This window comes from Lolium rigidum, chromosome 2 (genome assembly GCF_022539505.1).
Source record: "Lolium rigidum isolate FL_2022 chromosome 2, APGP_CSIRO_Lrig_0.1, whole genome shotgun sequence".
NCBI lineage: Eukaryota > Viridiplantae > Streptophyta > Magnoliopsida > Poales > Poaceae > Lolium > Lolium rigidum.
The window spans coordinates 6,792,280-6,811,198 of record NC_061509.1 but is presented as its reverse complement, the minus strand read 5'-3'; the positions used below and the strand labels follow the sequence as shown (position 1 = coordinate 6,811,198).

Sequence of the window (18,919 nt, the reverse complement as noted above, 5' to 3'; positions counted from 1 at the left end):
ACCCATTTGTGACACTTGGTTGAAACATATGCTATGCAATGATAATCCATGTTAATCCAAGCTAATTAGGACAAGGTGCGAGCACTATTGGTATATTATGCATGAGGCTTGCAACTTATAGGATATCTTATACATAACACATATGCTTTATTACTACCGTTGACAAAATTGTTTCTTGTTTTCAAAATGAAAAGCTCTAGCACAAATATAGTAATCCATGCTTCCCTCTGCGAAGGGCCAATCTTCTATTTTATTGTTGAGCCAGTTTACCTATTCCTTCTATCTTAGAAGCAAACACTTGTATCAACTGTGTGCATTGATTCATACATGTTTACTTATTGCACTTGTTATATTACTTTGTGTTGACAATTATCCATGAGATAAATATATTGAAGTTGAAAGCAACCGCTAAAACTTATATCTTCCTTTGTGTTGCTTCAATGCCTCTACTTTGAATTTATTTCTTTATGAGTAACTCTTATGCAAGTCTTATTGATGCTTGTCTTGAAAGTGCTATTCATGAAAAGTCTTTGCTATATGATTCATTTGTTTACTCATTATCTTCATCATTGCTTCGAATCGCTGCATTCATCTCATATGCTTTACAATAGTATTGATCAAGATTATGATAGCATGTCACTTCAAAAATTATCTTTGTTATCGTTTACCTACTCGAGGGCGAGTAGAACTAAGCTTGGGGATGCTTGATACGTCTCAAACGTATCTATAATTTCTTATGTTCCATGCTACTTTTATGATGATACTCACATGTTTTATACACATTATATGTTATTATTATGCATTTTCCGGCACTAACCTATTGACGAGATGCCGAAGAGCCAGTTGTTGTTTTCTGCTGTTTTTGGTTTCAGAAATCCTACAAAGGAAATATTCTCGGAATTGGACGAAATCAACGCCTAGGGGCTTATTTTTCCACGTAGCTTCCAGAAGACCGAGGGAGATACGAAGTGGGGCCACGGGGCGCCGCCACACTAGGGCGGCGCGACCTAGGGGGGGGGGGCCGCGCGGCCCTAGCGTGTGGGGCCCCCGTGACTCCTCCGACTCCGCCCTTCCGCCTACTTAAAGTCTTCGTCGCGAATACCCCAGTACCGAGAGCCACGATACGGAAAACCTTCCAGAGACACCACTAGTGAACTGTGGACCCCGGTCCAATTCTTTACATCTGAAATACAATCTATCGCAATTGTTCTTTACTCGTTCCTCGCAAACAACATCATCATCCACACTATACATCTAATCCTTTGTTTACAGACAAGCCGGTGAGATTGACAACCTCACCGTTACGTTGGGGCAAAGTACTTTGATTGTGTTGTGCAGGTTCCACGTTGGCGCCGGAATCCCTGGTGTTGCGCCGCACTACACTCCGCCACCAACAACCTTCACGTGTTCCTTGACTCCTACTGGTTCGATAACCTTGGTTTCTTACTGAGGGAAACTTACTGCTGTGCGCATCACACCTTCCTCTTGGGGTTCCGAACGGACGTGTCAACTACACGCCAGCAGTGGCTCTGAACTTGGCGGGCCACACCACCTAGCGAAGAGCTGGGGTGGCAGCCCCCACCGTAGTCCATGGTAGCTCGCCCCAACTCCCGTGGCTCCAACTCATCCGCCTCTCTCCGCTGATAACGGCGACATCTGATACGAACGCGCGCATCTTCAGTGTGACTGTCATTGAGAATCTCCCTCGCGTCTTGCGTGGGTTGGGGGGGGGAGATTCCACTAACACATGTGACGGTGCGGGGCCGCATGTGGGTATGCCGGCGGCGGCAGCTCCAAGGCCCCCCGGGACTGGCCCGAGGTGCGAGAGCGACCGTGACGGGGTTGCTTCCACTCAGGCAGCCATGTCGATCAGGCTCCCCACCGCTGCCCTCCATTCTTCGAATGTTGGATCATTTCGCACCGAGGGATATTGGAATATGCCTCACACCATGGCTCCTTTCCGATGATCCGAAGCTGGGTAACTTCTATCTCCCCGTCTTGTTGGCTTTCCGCCTTACGCCCTACACTCTTTCTCTCCCGCCACGGTAAGGTACTCCTTATGACGTACTCGTCAGCAACCCAACAAAATAAAATACATAGTACCACTACCTTGATGAATTTAAATTTTCCCGGGCCTAGCCAAGTGCGCGTTGGTAGGAAAAAGAAATCTGAAAAAAACAGGCATTATGTCCAGTTGGTTCTCCCCCGGAGCCAGGCAATATAGCTGTTTCACCGCTCGTTGTGCCGACATAGGGTAAATCAAAGAACATTAGGCCCTCTGGCATAAACCATACGAAACAACCGTGTGTTTAGGCACAGCCAACCATGGATCTAATTCATATACTGTACGTACGTATTTCTTTTGCGGGACGATCAAATGGTTACATATTTATTTTTTGCGTGTGTCTATGTCTCAGTTGACTGAGATGTTTTTAAGTCTCAGTTACCTCAGAAAAATGCAACTGCAGTTCAAAGAAAAGTGCAACTCAGTCCAGTTGCACATTTCTGGCAGAAAAATGCAATTACACTTTTTAACAGAAAAGTGCAACTCAAGCATTTTTTTTTGTAAAGTGACTTAGACTTAAGAAAATGTTAGTTGACTGAGACATAGCGAAGAGGGTGTGTCTATGTCTCAGTTGGCTGATATTTTCTTAAGTCCCAGTCACCTCAGAGAAGTGCAACTGCAGTTTAAAGAAAAGTGCAACTCGATTCAGTTGCACATTTCTGGCAGAAAAGTGCAATTACAATTTTTTAACAGAAAAGTACAACTCAAGTACTTTTTTTGTAAGTGACTTAGACATAAGAAAATCTCAGTTGACTGAGACATAGTTTGTGTCCACCGTGTAGCATCTAGCCACTGGCCTGGTTATGTTGTTTGCCATGTTTTTATTTCCCTCCCTACCGATTTGATGTAGCACACAGCGCTCGCCTGACGCAGCCCTTGAAGAGTCCACACGGTCAATCATTAGCGAAGTGAAATGAAGTTGTACTTAGCTTGTTTCTCTTCAAAAAAGAAATTATGCTTAGCTTGTATGTGGGACTCTGGAAAGAGAATTTTTTAAAAAATGGGCAGTGTTTCCTGAGAAATGTGCAATTCGTAGGGAAAACTCGGTTGGAGTTGCACATTACTTGAGAACTGTGCAACTTGTTTAGTAAACATTTGCTAATTGATGAAAAGTGTAACTTGTATCGAAACCGTTTAGAGTTGTGCATGTCTTGATAAATAAGTGTAACTCATATCAAAACCCTGTTGCTACTTGCATATTTCTTGACAAAAGTGCAAGTAGTTTAAAACCAGTTGCACGTTTCTCGAAAAATGTGTAACTCTTAGCGGAAACCGGTCGGAGTTGCACATATGTTGATAAAAAAGTGTAACACCTATCAAAATCATGTTGCTACTTATGTTTTTGTTGATAAAAGTGGAACTAGTTCAAGACGGGTTGCATGTTTCTCGAGGAAAGTGCAACTCATAGCGGAAACTGGTTGTAGTTGCACACATCTTCATGAAAAGTGCAACTCGTATCAAAACACTATTACTACTTGCATATTTCTTGATAAAAGTGGAACTAATTCAAGACCGGTTGCATGTTCCGCGAGAAAAATGCAACTCATAGCGGAACCCGGTTGGAGTTGCACATATCTTGATAAAAAGTGTAATTTGTATGAAAAATCCTTTGATGCTTTCATATTTCTTGATAAAAGTGCAACTAGTTCAAGATCCGTTGCACCTTTCTCAAGAAAAGTGCAACTCACAGCGGAAACCAATTGGAGTTGCATATTTCTTATAAAAATTGCAACTCGTATCAAAAGCCAATACAGTTGCAACTTAAATGTACTTGTATCGGGAACTGTTTGCAGTTGCACATTTCTTGAGAATTGTGCAACTTGTATTGAAAACCAGTAGAGTTGCACTTATCTTGAGAAAAGTGCAACTCATATCAAAACCATCTTGCTACTTGAAACCTTTTTGATAGAAGTGCAACTTGTTTCGAAAAACATTTGCTAATTACACATTTCTTGAAAAAAAGTAAAACTTGTGTCGAAAATAATGAGGAGGATAAAAACATACAAGTTGAACTAAACTCAAATGTATCAAAAAGTTTATTGTTACAAAACAAGAACAATATTCTACATATAATAGACTGAAAAATAAATGTACAAAAAACAAATAAAAGAAAAAATGGAAATAGCTATAGATAAACTCTTTTATTGAGCCCACTCGAAAATCAAACGAGAAGCAGTAGCGTCGGTCAGAGCGCATTGTTCCTTTTACGTCCCACTCAGCCAAGCTTAATCTTGGAAGTAACCGAACGGTCCGGCAGGTCGACTGAGACTTCATAAATTTTAAATTAAAGACGCGCGCGGCAGATAGGTTAAGTTTCCGTTCACCTCCGTTTGTTCTTGCTGCCAAGCACGAGCGTGAGGTAGAAGAAGACCCGGAAGAGAAACCCCCAGGCCACGGTGACCCACAGGCAGCCCCACTTGCTGAGTTGGTCCACGGCCTGCTTCGCCAGGATGTCCGCCCCCGTCGTGATGCACGATGTGCTGTTGAAGTCGGCCCCCGCCAGCATGGTGTTGAGCACGTTAAGCTGGGTCTCCATCGGCAGCTTGGCCATGGGCGTCCCGTCGAACATATGCACCCCTCGCATGAAGCACTTGCTGGGGTCGGTGCCGAACTCGTTGTGCATCACTGCCTCGTACGGGTACTTGAGCAGTGAGAGGTAGTGGAACCACATCCAGTAGTCCGGGATGCGGTCGCGGGTCACGAAGAAGCCGCTGAAGAGCAGGAAGTAGGACACACCGGCCACCACCACGGTGTACCCGATAATCACGTGCGACACCACGCCGGAGAGGAAGGTCACGAACCCGCTCCCCGCCCAGAAGGAGGCGAGCACAATGAGAAGGAAGAAGACAAAGCCCTCGGCGCCACCGGCCAACCCCACGGCGAAGAAGGTAATGGCCGCGAAGGCGAGGGAGAGGAAGATGAGCGGTGGGAAGGCCACGATGGCGTTGGATACGGTGTACGAGGACCGGCGGTACGCGTTGTGGGCTGTCTCCCGGAAGAAGATGTAGCGCTCGATGAGGAACACGGGAAGAGCGTCGGCGGTGGTGTAGAACATGGTGGACATGGCGATGGCGAAGAAGCTGAACCGCTCCTTCACGCCACTGGGTGTATTGTCCAGCCGCCAGAAAAGGGTGGCCAGGATGAAGGCGGTTAATGCCACGGCGCCGAACCGGACCCGGAACCGCTCCGGGGTGCGCCGGCTGTTGGTGAACCCTCGCCGCGTCAGCACCCACACCTCCACCCACCACGGATTCGCGTAAGTGGCAACCTCCGTGCCGGTGCTGGACACCATCTTGCCGCGGGCGATGCTCAAGCTGATTGTCTCCTTAAGCGACAGCCAAGGCTTGTCCGTGCTTGCCGGTGGCGCCGGGACGCGGGTACGGGACAGCGGCTTCTCTTGCCACACCTTGTTAAACTCCACCAGCTCCTCCGTCCCGGCCAGGGAGCCCTCCAGCTCGCGTATGTGATCCAGCGCGAACTCGGCTGGGTTCTCACCGTCAGGAATCGGCTGCCCGAGCCCCGAGAAGAACCGTGGCAGGGCGGCCGGCGGGCCGTAGTACGCCGTCCGACCGCGGGAGAGGAACATGAGGCGGTCAAGGAGCCCGAGGATGCGGTAGCTCGGTTGGTGGACGGACATGATGACGATGCTGCCGCTTCGCGCGATGCGCTGCAGCACCTTGACCACCATGAAGGCGCTGGTAGAATCGAGGCCGGACGTGGGCTCGTCTAGGAACAAGATGATTGGGTCGTGGATGATGTCGATGCCGATGGACACACGCCGGCGCTCGCCACCGGACACGCCGCGGCTGCCCTCGTCACCGATGATGGTATTGGCCGCAGCGCCTAATCCAAGCTGCTCGATGAGCGCCTGAACGCGGCTCCTCTTCTTGGACGTGGAGAGCGACCGCGGTAGCCGGAACTCGGCCGAGTACATGAGCGTCTCGGCGACGGTGAGCATGGGGTGTAGCAGATCGTCCTGCATCACGTACGCCGAGATGACTCTCAGCAGGCGGCTGTCGAGGGCGTCCCCGTTGAGCGTGACAGCGCCGCGGAGGCTATCGCGCTGGATCCTGCCGGCGAGCGCGTCGATGAGCGTGCTCTTGCCGGCACCGCTCGCGCCAAGCACGGCCATGATCTCCCCCTCCCGCGCCTCGCCGGAGATTCCGTCCAGCAGCGTGCGTGTCCTCATGCCCTCGCCGTGACTGTGAGCCGCCTCCACGTCGCGGCTCCGGCTGAACGACCACATCGGCTGCTTGACGCTGTACGTCAGGTCGTGGAAGGCCAGCACCAAGTGGACGGCCGGGCGGCAGATGGAGCCGATTGTGGCGCTGGCATCTCCGACTCCGTTGTCGTCGGCCGTTGGCTGCACGTCCACGACCAGGTGCCCGGAGGTATCGACTTCGGCGGTGGACGTGGACACCGAGCCGCGCCCATCCGAACGCGAACGGATCGAGGGGAGCTGGTGGCCGTCGAGGGTGCTGACGCCGGACTTGTCACCAAAGCGTGGGTCGCTAAGCCGGATATCGCCCCGGGGCGCGTTCCCGGCGCCTCCTTCCATCCTCCGCTGAACCAACTGCTCGAGCACCATGTAAAGACCTACTACAAGTACAAGTTTTTCATTGCGATCTCTCCTACGTGTGTGCGGCTGTGTGCTTGCCTGAGCGGCGCACCACGCATAAATGCCTGTTTGATTCAGCTGTAGCTGAGCGATGGGAGGTTGGTCCAGCTGGAGATGGTCAACCGGTGAAATGCAAAAAAAAAATTGCAACCTCTTTTTCGATGGCTGGACACATGTAGCCAGCGATGAAAGTCCCAAAAACCCCTACACGCTGACGATGATGTTTAATACCGACCTGACATGATTTTGCTGATTATGCGTTGTACTAGCTCCGATAGTATGCTTAGGTAAAGAATCGAATTTCATGTTTGCTGAGAAAAGATTGCTAGAAATCAGGCGTCTTATTTTTATTATATCCAAGTCGATTCCTTAATCGTTGGATATGGTTCGTGATTTGTGCTGATATAATAGTTGTAAGTGAGTTTCAACTCAGATTTGTCTAGTTGAAGGTGAGTTGGAACTAAAATTTTCATAGTTGCAAATAGGTTGCAGCTGAGATTTTGTTAGTTGCAAGTAGGTTGTAATTGAGATTTTTCATAATTGTAAGTGGGCTGCAACTGAGTTTTTTCGACATAGATCTATGTTGTAATTGAAAAAAAAAATTCACACCGCTGAATTTGCTTCAAAATTCGTGCTGTCAAACGAGTTGCACATGAGTTGCAATTAGATTGTAAGAGCATCTCCACTCGTCCCCCATCCCCCCCCTATGGGCTCCGACGCAGCAGTTTTAGGGCCCATATGGGGGCGCCGATGGAAAAAACAAAAATAGGGGTCGGCCGGCTGCCGGCCGCAGCCCCTATACTAAAAAAATTAAATTTTAAAAACATAACGAAATTCGAAGAGGAGGAGCGAGGAGGAGCCCGTCTGTCGCTGCGCCGCCCACTAGCCGTTGTCGCGCGGGGCTGCCAGCTGCGGCTGTCGTGGCGGCATCTGCAGAGGCGGGTCGTTGCCGTCGGCGATGTAGTCGAGGACCCACGCCAGGGTCCTCTCGGGCGTGCTCCACCACCGCCTCCGTCGGCAGGAGTTGTTGTTCGTCGGCGGGTCGCCGCTGTCGTCATAGGCAGCGAGGCGGTCTTCGCGCTGGTGCTGGAAGAACGCCGCCCATGACTGTTCTTTGTCCGGCGACCAGCGCGGATCGTTCCGCTCCTCTGGTGTCAGCTGCTCCCAAAAATGGTCGTAAATGGCGACGGCACGCTCGTCCTCGTCGGCACCGGCGGGACCGGCAGGCCGCCGAGGCTGAGCGCCCATCCCCCCGGACAACGCATGTCCGGCGGGATGGGGTAGCGCGCGCTCCAGAGAGCACGCGCCTCGGCGACTTGAAGCCACTCGCGGCCAAATCCGTTGGCAGCGGCGTCCATGGCTAGGGCTAGGGCGTTGGAGAAGGTTCATAGGAGGAGATGGCGAGGTCGGTGGCTGGAATGTGCGGCGAAGGAGCGCGCGCGGCGGTTTATATGGTGATGAAGGCAAGCAGGTGGCGCTGAAGACGAGCAGGCGCATTAACGCCGATGCGACGCGATACGGAAGGCGAGCAGGTGAGCAGCATTTGACCGCCGCTGAAGGCGAGCAAGCGGCGCTGAAGACAAGCAGGCGCATTAACGCCGACGCCACGCGGAAGGCGAGCAGCCTTTGACTGGCACGGAAAGCGGTTAGGAAGACGACTCCGCCGACACTGACAGGGCGGGTCCACAGCATGCAAGCGTTTTCCGCGCCTTCTTCAGCATCGTTTCCGCCAACACGCGGCGCGCCGGCGCCCCCACTAGCCTCCCTTTCTACTGCGTTCAGCGTAGAGGCGCCGGATGGATAGTTGAGCCGCGCCGGCACAAAATCTATTTTGGGGACCGCGGCTGGGGACGATTTTGGGCGCCAGCACTCCCCCAAAGGCCTATATGACGAGTGGAGATGCTCTAACTGAGACTTAGATGATATCACGTGACTGAGATTTAATTAAATCTAAGTCGATTTAGCTGTGCCCAATCCCGTCCCTTCCAAACTACTCCGTTTCAGTCTCATTTAACTTATCTAAGATTTGTCAAAAAATTAGATTTATCTAGATGTTATTTAGTGTGTAGATAAATCTGAATTTAGATAACTCTCAGATAACTTTCATGGAGCGACGATATAGTACTTCCTCAGTCTCATAAAACCTGTTTAAATTTATCTAAATCCAGATGTATATATATACTAGATAGTGTCTACATATCCAAATTTTGCAAATCACAAAAGTAAGGTAATCCCTCTTATCCATATTACTACTTTTCTGTAATATGGATGATCTAGAAGTAAAATATGTATAGATATATCTATATTAGCGACAATTAATATAGATGGAAGGGAGTACTATGATTTCTATTTCGGGATAAACCTTGGATGACATTATCATGGATGACATTATTTCGGGATGAACCTATAAAGCTTTTTTTAGCTATATCAAGCAGTTGCATTTGCGAGAGTTGTGGTACCTACCATGGAATACTTCCAGAGGACAGGTTTGATCTCAGTCGGAGAATCCTTAGAGAAGGATTTCTTTCCCGTATCCAGAAAGGAATTTCAGCAGAAATCTTGTTGCTCCCGAGATCCAAAACAACTGGCCTTTTGAAGCTATAGAATACTGATGGCAAAATTATGTCCTGAACCATACTTTATTTCAGCCAAGCTAGTACAAGTTGATGTGTCCAAATATTACGACAAGTTGAAGGCGAAAGCAAATAACAGAGATACAAAGGATGCACTGATGTATTACCAACGATCAATTGCTGAATTAGCGTATATAGCAATGAACTGTTGTGGCAGTAACACGACACAGATCACAGATGGCCAATAGTTGCCCAAATTTGTCAGATAATAAAAAAAAGTCTGAGAATATATAAAAAGCGACAACAGAGCATACATAACTACAACTCACATAATTTATCAGATAAATAAAACTATGACACACCATAATAGTATAAGCCAATTATCTGTCCATGCAGGAACAGAAAAATGCAGCTTATTGGTGAAAGAAAACAAATGGTAGGGTCATAAACCATACATTTATATTCGTTGCAGATACTGAAAGTCTGAGGAAACTTCAAACAAAGCTTCTTAAGTGGGACACTGAGTGTCAGGTACGCTTCATCTTGTTCGTAACCTTCTGTTGCATGGTATCAATGCAACCCAAGAATGCAAACCTCCAGAGCTTCAGGAAAAACAATGCTCCGAACCATACCCAGAAACCAAAGACAGTTCCAGCAATCACTGAGTAGTACAGCCAAAGGGTTTCAAGTTCATGGAAACCTTCCTTTGCCCCATCATGGGTTGCTGTACAACTTGAATTGCCTTTGCATGGAATGCTCAGAGGAACACCACATAGTCCAAGGTTGTTACTATAAATGGAGGGGTCGTTGAGTGTTTGGAGCTGATTGCCTGTAGGTATTTCTCCTCATAGAAGGTTGCTGGATAGATTCAGAGAGCTGAGGAACATCAAGTGTGATATGCTTGAAGGAATAGGACCTGAGAGCTTGTTCCAAGAGAGGTCAAGAGACTCCACATCTTTCAAGTTGCCAATGTTATTTGGGATAGCACCAGATAAACTATTTCTTGACAGGTTAAGGAATCGAAGATCTTCAAGGTTAAGCAATTCTGCAGGGATCTCGCCAGAAAGGGAGTTGCTTGATAAATCAATACCAATCATGATCATAATTGTTCTACCGAAAGTGTAGCCTTTCCCCTTCCAGATTATGTCAATATGTTCTTTGTATGTGTAATGCGCCATACTACCGATACCGCCTGCATGTGCTTCTGGCCTTGTCTCATTAGTGTGATTAAAGTAGAAAAAACTTGGTGGTATCAAACCTGTAAAACTGTTCTCCGCCAGGTCAAGCAGTTGGAGGTGAGAGAGTTGTGATACTTCCCAGGGAATACTTCCATAGAGCATATTTGATCGAAGTCGGAGAACTCGTAGCAAAGGGAGGCCTGTCCCTATCCACGAGGGAATTTTACCAGATAACTCATTGTTTCCGAGATCCAAAGATACTAGGCCTTGCAAGTTCTGCAGAACTGGTGGAAAGCATCCTGTGAAGTTATTGTTTGAAAGATCTAATGAAAATAGTGATGAGGAAGTAACATTCTTCAAAGCTTGAACTTCCCCAACGAACAAATTGCTTGACAAGTCCATGTACGTAAGACTATGCAAGTTCCATAAGCAAACAGGGAGCTCTCCGGATAGGAGATTATTTGATACGTCCAGAACTAGAAGATTACTTTGCTGACAGAAAGCCTCGTCGATGATGCCTGTGAATCTGTTTCTGGACAAAAATAGATAACTGAGAGAACGGTGCCACAAGCTCGCAGGAATCTCTCCCTCCAATTGGTTTGTGCTAAGGTCAAGGAATTCTAAAACTGTGAAATTATGAAACGAAAACTGTAACAATCCATTAAGGTGATTATTGGACAGGTCTAGCACCCATAGCTGAGAAAATCCTAGCTCTTTGGGTATTGTGCCGTTGAAGCAGTTGCTAGAAAGGGTCAAGTATTCTAGCGACTTCCACATACTGATCTCCGGTGGGATGCTTCCAGAAAAGATGTTGTTTGAAATATTGAAAGACGAGAGCTCGGTCCAATTTGAGAAATACTCAAGTGGAATGTTACCACTGAGGTTGTTGCTCCCCGCCTCAAAAAATACCATATTGTTCATCCTGGAAAAAGACAGTGGTAAACTTCCAGAGAGCATGTTAGAGCTCAGATCCATCATGAAGAGATCAGTAAGATTACCGAGCGATTGCGGTACGACTCCAGAGAACATGTTGGAGCTTAGATCAAGACCCTCTAAATTGGGGACCATATCTGACAAGTTCTCTGGAATGGAACCTGAGAAGGTGTTACCCGAAAGGTCTAGGATTACCAGCCTAACACTTGTGCGGTTCAGGATGAACTCCGGAAAAGTACCATTGAGATTATTATCATAAAGCGTTAAGACCTGCAAGGTGGACATACGTCTGAACTTGGCAGTGTATGGGTTTGTCAGGTGGTTACTTCCTAAATGTAACTCAATAATCTTTGGGAGCTTACTGAGTTGATAGGGAATGGCACCAGCAAGATTGTTGTTGCTCAAGTCCAGAATGGTGAGGTTGAGCAACCGAGATATATTTGCTGGAATTGCCCCAGAGATATTGTTGTTGTTGAGGAGGAGATCCTCAAGGTTCTGGAACACAGTAGAGTATAAGGCGTCGAGTGTGCCGTTGAGCCCGGCACTAGAAAGGTCGAGCCTGATGACATGTTCGACATCGTCACAGGTGACACCGAACCAAGAGCAGGTCGGATTTGCCCTCTTCCATGATGACAAAGAGGTGGAGTTGAGCAGTGTGTCCTTCCACCCGAGGAGTGCTTCTCCTTCTGGGCTGATTGCACAAGCCATGCATAGCAGCACACATAAAGTAGTTGAGAGACACAAGAGATTTTTGGAATGGGGTACCATGGCTGAAGGTAGCAGATGAATGAGTTGCATGCTTGTTTGCCTCAACAATCAAGTAGTGGACATATATGACACTGAGCAATAGATTGACTTGCAGGCGGTCACATTCACTCCCACTACCATTGAGCTTTATATATTTTATCAATGTGAGTGTATTAGTAGATATGCTGGTGAGGAGAAATCAACACTACAGATTTGGTGTTAGTTAGATGTGCACTTAAAAAAATCATTGATTTTGACCCGCCAGGCCGCCAGGCAGTGACAAAGTAAGAAATTTAAAGCATCCCAACATGACTCTTATACCGTATCAGATCGCACAGAAACAAAATGGAGTCCCGCCATATATGTGGTGTGAAATCACTAGAAGTTCTAAATTTTACAGAATACGTAGCCAGATTGGAGGACAAAGATCTGCTCTAGGAATCGATTGTGACTTGGGAACAGAAGATAGATGAGTAAGAGCATGTCTAGCAGGCCCCTTACTTTTCTGCCCCATAAACCGCGAGTATTTCACCCCGTATAAAAAAAGTGCTCCTAGATAGACCGTTCCGTCTAGCAGACCCCGTATTTCACCCCGTAAATTCGTAAATTTAAAACCCCGGGAAACTTGTTCATATTCATAGTTCATAGATAGTCGATCATACATACGGATCAACATATATACATACTGAATTGCGCGATCCTAAATGGATCGCGACTTCTAGTCGGAGAGGTCGACGATGTATGCGTCCGCCTCCGCCTCCCGCGCCTGCGCCTCCTTCACGGCGGCGATGGCCGCCGCCTTCTCTTCTTCCTCCGCCCTCTTCTTGTCGGCGTCGCACTTACGGATCCCACTTACGATCAGAATTGAAGGGAAGACGAAGAAGCTTTGCGGATCCCACTTACGATCAGAATTGCCCACTACTTAATGTAGCTGACACGTGCCCTCCATTAGAAAGTTAGCTGATGCAGGTCAAGGGCCTTGACTCCTAGCGTCATCAACCCGCAGCAACATCATCAAGCTCACGGCTGGAGACTCCATCACCACTATTGTAAGCTCAAGAAGTCAGTCAGCTCGAGGCTCCCTTGGCGATCACTAGAGGTCCTCTTATTAAAGCAGTCAATACAGATCAGTCTGAGGAAAAGCATTCCGATAGCCTGAAGCCAGTGTCAATGTACTTTAACTGAAACTACCCTTCAACTTCGAACAAGAGAGGAAAGTCACGCAAAAGAATGTGTTCCAAAGTACGTTGCATAAGAAGCTTTGCAGATTATTATAACATTTACAGTAGACGCTAACAAAGACAGGAGAAAGGCTACAATGCTCCAAGAGAGCACCTGTTCAATTTGAGAAACAAGAAGTAAATCCCGAGGCTCCCTTGGAGATTACTAGAGGTCCTGTTAGTTAAACCCTCACTACAGATAGGACTGAGGAGAAGCATTGGGATCATGGAGTAAAACTGTGTCAATATACTAAATGAAATTACCCTTCAGCTCTGAACAACAGGGAAAAATAAAGCAAAAGTGTGTGTTCCAAATACGTTGCATAAGACGCTTTGAAGATTACTACAGTATAAGATTTAAAGTAGATGCTTACGAAGACAGAGTGCAGGTTCTAGCAGACTCAGAGAATCGAGCAGCACCTGAGCAAGACTTTGGGGAGCGGTGCAGGACAAGACCAGCTCCGAGGGGGAGATCTGTAAACGCTGCACCGTCTTCAACAGCTACCCGATCTGAGATGCCCATCTATAGTCTTCTTTTCCCTGAAAATTGTCAGTACCTGATGTGATTTCGCTCTTAATTCTGATAAATTGTTTGTTCTGCGTGCTGGTAAAAAACACAGGTTAATTGTGAACAGAGTACAAGTGTGCAAGAGGTACATAAAACTGAGGCTGCATTCATAGAACACAATACAAGCTCAGAAAACATACAGAATGCGCCGATGAAACATATGTAAGTTTAACTAACACAATTGAGACAATAAAACCTTATACAAATCTGCGTAAGAAATAGGCCTTATCATAATAACAGCTATAATTCATTTCTGTAAACACAGGAACGGATAAATGCAGCTTATTGCTAGAAGAAAATAAAGAAAGCCTCCTCAACTATACACCTACATCCATAGTTTATAATGCAATTGAGAGAAGACATCGAAAAATACTGCATTGTGGGAAACAGAGTGCAATTTTGCATGGCATTGATGCTGCAACCAAAGAGCGCAAACCTCAAGAGCTCCAAACCACAGCCAGAAACCAAAGACAGCTCCAGCAACCACTGAACCACAGGGTTTCAAGCTGATGGTGATCTTCCTTTGACCAATCAAGTGATGTTGCAATAAATGGAGGGTTCGTCGAGTGTCTGGAGCTGATTGCCTGTTGGTATCTCTCCTGGCTGAAGGTTGTTGAAGAGATTAACAGTGTTGAGGGACATCCTTAGGACAAGTTGTGTCTTAGACAGGCCTAGTAAAGTGTACTACTCTGACTCAGAATTCAATCAAGTATGCAATGTATCGTACTACAAGACGCATGGGGAATATTTTTTAGAACTCCCAGTTTAAAGGAATTCAACTCCCAGAGTTAAACAATATTTTGCAATTTATTCATCTGATGATTTAGAACTTCCAACCCAGACAATCATGGAAGCTTTCAGCCTAAAATTTCTAGGAATAAAAAAAGTATGGATCTGAAACTTCCAAACCTGTGAGGAGGAAGGAGGGCGACTGCGGCGGGCCGGAGGCGATATGAACCACGTGTACTCCCCATCGGGTCTATCGGCCTTGACCGCCAGCAGATGACGACAACGAAGAAGACCCTCAGCACGTCCTCCCATGGGGGGATACTTGGCCAGCCGCGCGCGTGGTGCGGTCGGCTAATGGGAGAATGGCATGGTGGGGTTCCTGAAGGAAATTAATGAATTTCGGTTTAAACTAAAAAAAAGATGCAAACATGTTGAAAGCTGAAACTGAAAGAAGGGAAAGGGAATGGATAAAGTATCAGGTAGAGACCAAGTTATATCAAAAACTCTGTAAAACATATTTAGAAGTTCTCTATTTTTTTTTGAAGAATATAGGTTTTCTCTTCTGAGGTAAAGGCACATACTCTGCTATATTTAATTAAGATTGGAAAAGAAAATAATACAGAGGGGGGAGGGGGGGTGAATACTTGAACATGGGTGCTTGCTTTTCTTGGTTAGAAAAGCTGTGGAAAGAGAGCTTTCAGTCCACGGACATGATCTATCTATATACTTCATGTTCCACACAAGAAATGCACAACTGTGATGCATAGGAAAATACCATGAGTTTCCTGCCTGAGATATATATACGTGACAAAAAGTCTATTTACCATCATGTGCTGTCAGCTTCTCATGGTAAAAATACACTGGAATTCAACAGGGTCCTGTAACCAATTGCATACGAAAATACCATGAGTTGGAGGCAGGCAAGCAAATAATAAACAGAAGATGCTATTTTCGGTGTTGAGCTCATCTTTTCTAAATGTGACCAACTAATTACAAGCCTTGTAACCGATTACATAACAAGCTAAAATTCACACGGTCTCCATGCAACTATCTGTGGTGTTGATCAGACGACAAACCTTGGACAGCCCGAAACCTGTCAGCTGAACACGGTCAAAACAAACAAGCAGCAGAAGCATTGAGAAGAACAAACCATGGTAGCTCCCCAGGAACTAAAACGATAACTCCATGTCCCAAAAAATGTTTCAAGGAAAATGGGCTATAAGTAGACTTCTGTAGCAAAGATCCTGAACCATGGTGTCATGGTGACAATTGCACTGAATAAACTAAGAACGATCTAAAGTTTCAAACTGTACCTACAGAGTTCAGCTAGCTAGCTTAGATAAGCGAGTGGAGTGAATTATGTACTCGGGTAATAATGTCCTCTTACATGTGCCTCCTTGCGACGCTGGCTGATGACTGGGCAGGATGAAGAGGATGACAACAATGAAACTAACTAAGTGCATGTGGTCCATTGCTGCATAACATAATTTGTCCAATGATTCAGATGGATGTGGCGATTAATGAGTAGTACCATCGATACATGATAAGGTAAAATGCTGATGATGAAGATGGTGGTTTGAATCATGTGTAGGCGGCAGTATTTGCTGATGCAGGAGACCTAGCATGGAATAGACCTGCGCCCTATGCAGGTGGCATCCATCCCAAGACACGAACCTGTGAGCCTCCTGGCCGACCTGCACCACGCTGTGCCCGCTTGTCACCTTCACCCCCCTCTCCCTCATCAACCACCGCATCCGCGCCTGCTCACCGCCTGGCATGCTCATTGACATCAAGTACCCAGCCGAGTTGTCAGGCTCCAACTCCAGGACACGACACGCCGCGTCCCGCCCGACCTCGCAATTGCCATGGCTTCTGCACGCGCTCAGCAGCGCGCTCCAGGCTGCTGCTAGACTACCACTGGTGGCGGACAGCATCCTCTCCTCGATGATCTTCGTTGCCCCCTCGAGGTCCCCCACGCGCACCAGCATGTCGACCACGCACGACAGGTGCTCCACCTGGGTCTGCAGTGAGTACTTCGCCGTCATCCGCTCGAAGTGTGCCATGCCCTCCTCCACCAGCCCTCCATGCCCGCACGCCGACAGAACAGCAAGCATCGTGACGCCGTTCGGTCTGACATTGTCGCCGTCTTCCCGCTCCATCCTGTCGAGGAGGGCGAGGGCATCCGGCGCGCGGCCATTCATCCCCAGCGCGCCGATCATGGAATTCCAAGTGAGTACATCCTTGCTGGGCATCGCGTTGAACGCCCTCATTGCCGCGGTCAGGTCGCCGCACTTGCCATAGGTGTCCACGAGAGCATTGCCGACGTCCCGCTCCAGGGCTAGCCCACTCCTGACAGCCATGCCATGGGCACATCTCGACACCCTGGTTTCCGCGCGGTCGGCGCACGCTTGGAGGATGCTCAGCATGGTGATCGAGTTGGGTGTCATCCCGGCCTCCCTCATCGCGACGGAGCATGCCATCGCCTCGTGCGGCCTGCCATTGTGGGCGCAGCCAGCGATGAGGGTGCTCCAGGTGACGACGTTCTTGTCGCGCATCCCTCCAAACAGCCGGAGCGCGTGCTCCAGGAGGCCACACTTTGCGTAGGCGTCCAGCAGCGCATTCAGCAGCGGCAGGCTCGACGAGGCGAACCAGAGCCTCCTGACAGCCACGGCATGGACCGACCTGCACCACATGGCCTCATCAAGCTTCTTGCACAGCTGTAGCAGCACCACCAGCGTGGTCTCGTCGAAATCAACATCATCGCCGCCCTTCAGGAAGGACGAAGAGCCGAGCAGCTCCAGCGCCTCGGCGCAGCGGCCGGCGTGCACGAGTCCTGAGAGCATGCTATTCCAGGACACCGCGTTCTTCCACGGGATCATCTCGAACACCTTCATCGCGGACCGCAGGTCGAAGCACCTGGCGTACATGTCGACGAGCGAGTTGGCGACAAAGACGTCACCACCCTGCAGCCCGCGGCTTTCCGCGACGGCGTGCAGGGAGGCTCCGAGGGCCAGGTGGTCGCACGCGCGGAGGGCGACGACGAGGACAACCCCGTCCAGCTCCACCGCTCCGTCGGCGAGCATCTCTCTGAAGAGGCGCAGGGCCTGGACGGCAGAGCCCCCTGCCAGGCAGGCCCCGATCATGGACGTCCAGGACACGACGTCTCGGACAGGCATTTCGTCGAACAGCCTGGACGCGGCGAGGTATTCCCCCGAGGCAGCATACACAGCGAGCGGCGCCCAGGCTGATGTCCGGGCGCGCGGCGCGGAGGTAGCAGGTGAGGAGGGAGTTGGAGGCGGCGGCGGAGATGGGGCGCTTGCAGGCGTCCGCATGGAGCTGCGAGGCCAGGGCCAGAGCGGGAGGTTTGCTCTGGCTCGGCAGGAGCAGTGTGCAGCAGAGCTTGAACAACGCCGGGAGGAGCGCCGCCGGCTTGCCGTCGCCGAGGTACCGCCGGACCGCCTCGTCCACCGCCACCGCTGCCATTCCCGCTCCAGTGAAAATGGTTAAGTTGGCGTACATGCAATGCAAGTGCTTGATACTGACTGACTGGTAGGAGGAAGTAAAAAAATTGTTTCAACTTAATTTATGTCCTTCAAAAAGGGTCTCTGTAAAACTTAATTTAGGTCTATCAGTAGTTCAAGTACTGTATCTCTGTCCTGAAGCCAGGTAGATTGAGAAAATCTTGATTCCTGCTTTTTTTCTTCTTCTTTTGCTCTGTTATCATTCATTTCTTGTGCCACCAATCTGTCTAAGAAATTATCTGGAACAGGAAAAAAAATTACACCAATCTTCACCGTCCATGGCCGTGCTGTTACTGACATGGTGGAGCTTGCATACGTTAAGCAGACGGTGAGTCACGAAATGGAAACTTTAGTCCAATCTCTACCAATTAGGTGCTCCCTCCTTTCCACAATGTAGTGTGCATTGCTTTTCTCGAAAGTTAAACAGCATTAACTTTGACAACGTTTATTGAGAAAATAGATTATATCTACAATATCAAATGTATTGTATACAATGTTAAAATATACTTCATCATGAATCTAATGGTACTGAATAGTTTGATTACTAAAGGAGAAGGAACATATGGTGCACCGAAATTCCCATTAAGAGCATCTCCAGCCACGTCCCCAAAGCGTCTCCAAACGGCATCGGATCAAGCGTTTGGGGGACGTGTTTTGTTCGTGCCGCGTTTGGGGATGTCGCTCCCCAGCCGCGTCCCTCAAACGTCGGCTCCGAACTTTTTTTAATATTAAAATACATTTTTTTTATTTTATTTTTTTGCATTTTT

At 48.2% G+C, this 18,919-nt stretch overlaps 1 protein-coding gene and 1 pseudogene across 1 annotated transcript; both read right to left on the bottom strand.

Annotated features, from left to right (window-relative positions):
- Positions 1-4,385: 4,385 nt before the first annotated feature.
- On the bottom strand, positions 4,386-6,245 carry LOC124685903 (ABC transporter G family member 1-like). Its single transcript, XM_047219926.1, has one exon. It carries the CDS (start codon positions 6,195-6,197, stop codon positions 4,386-4,388), a length of 1,812 nt encoding a protein of 603 aa, XP_047075882.1. The 5' UTR covers positions 6,198-6,245.
- Positions 6,246-9,783: 3,538 nt separating this feature from the next.
- On the bottom strand, positions 9,784-12,135 carry LOC124689157 (annotated as a pseudogene).
- Positions 12,136-18,919: the final 6,784 nt, after the last annotated feature.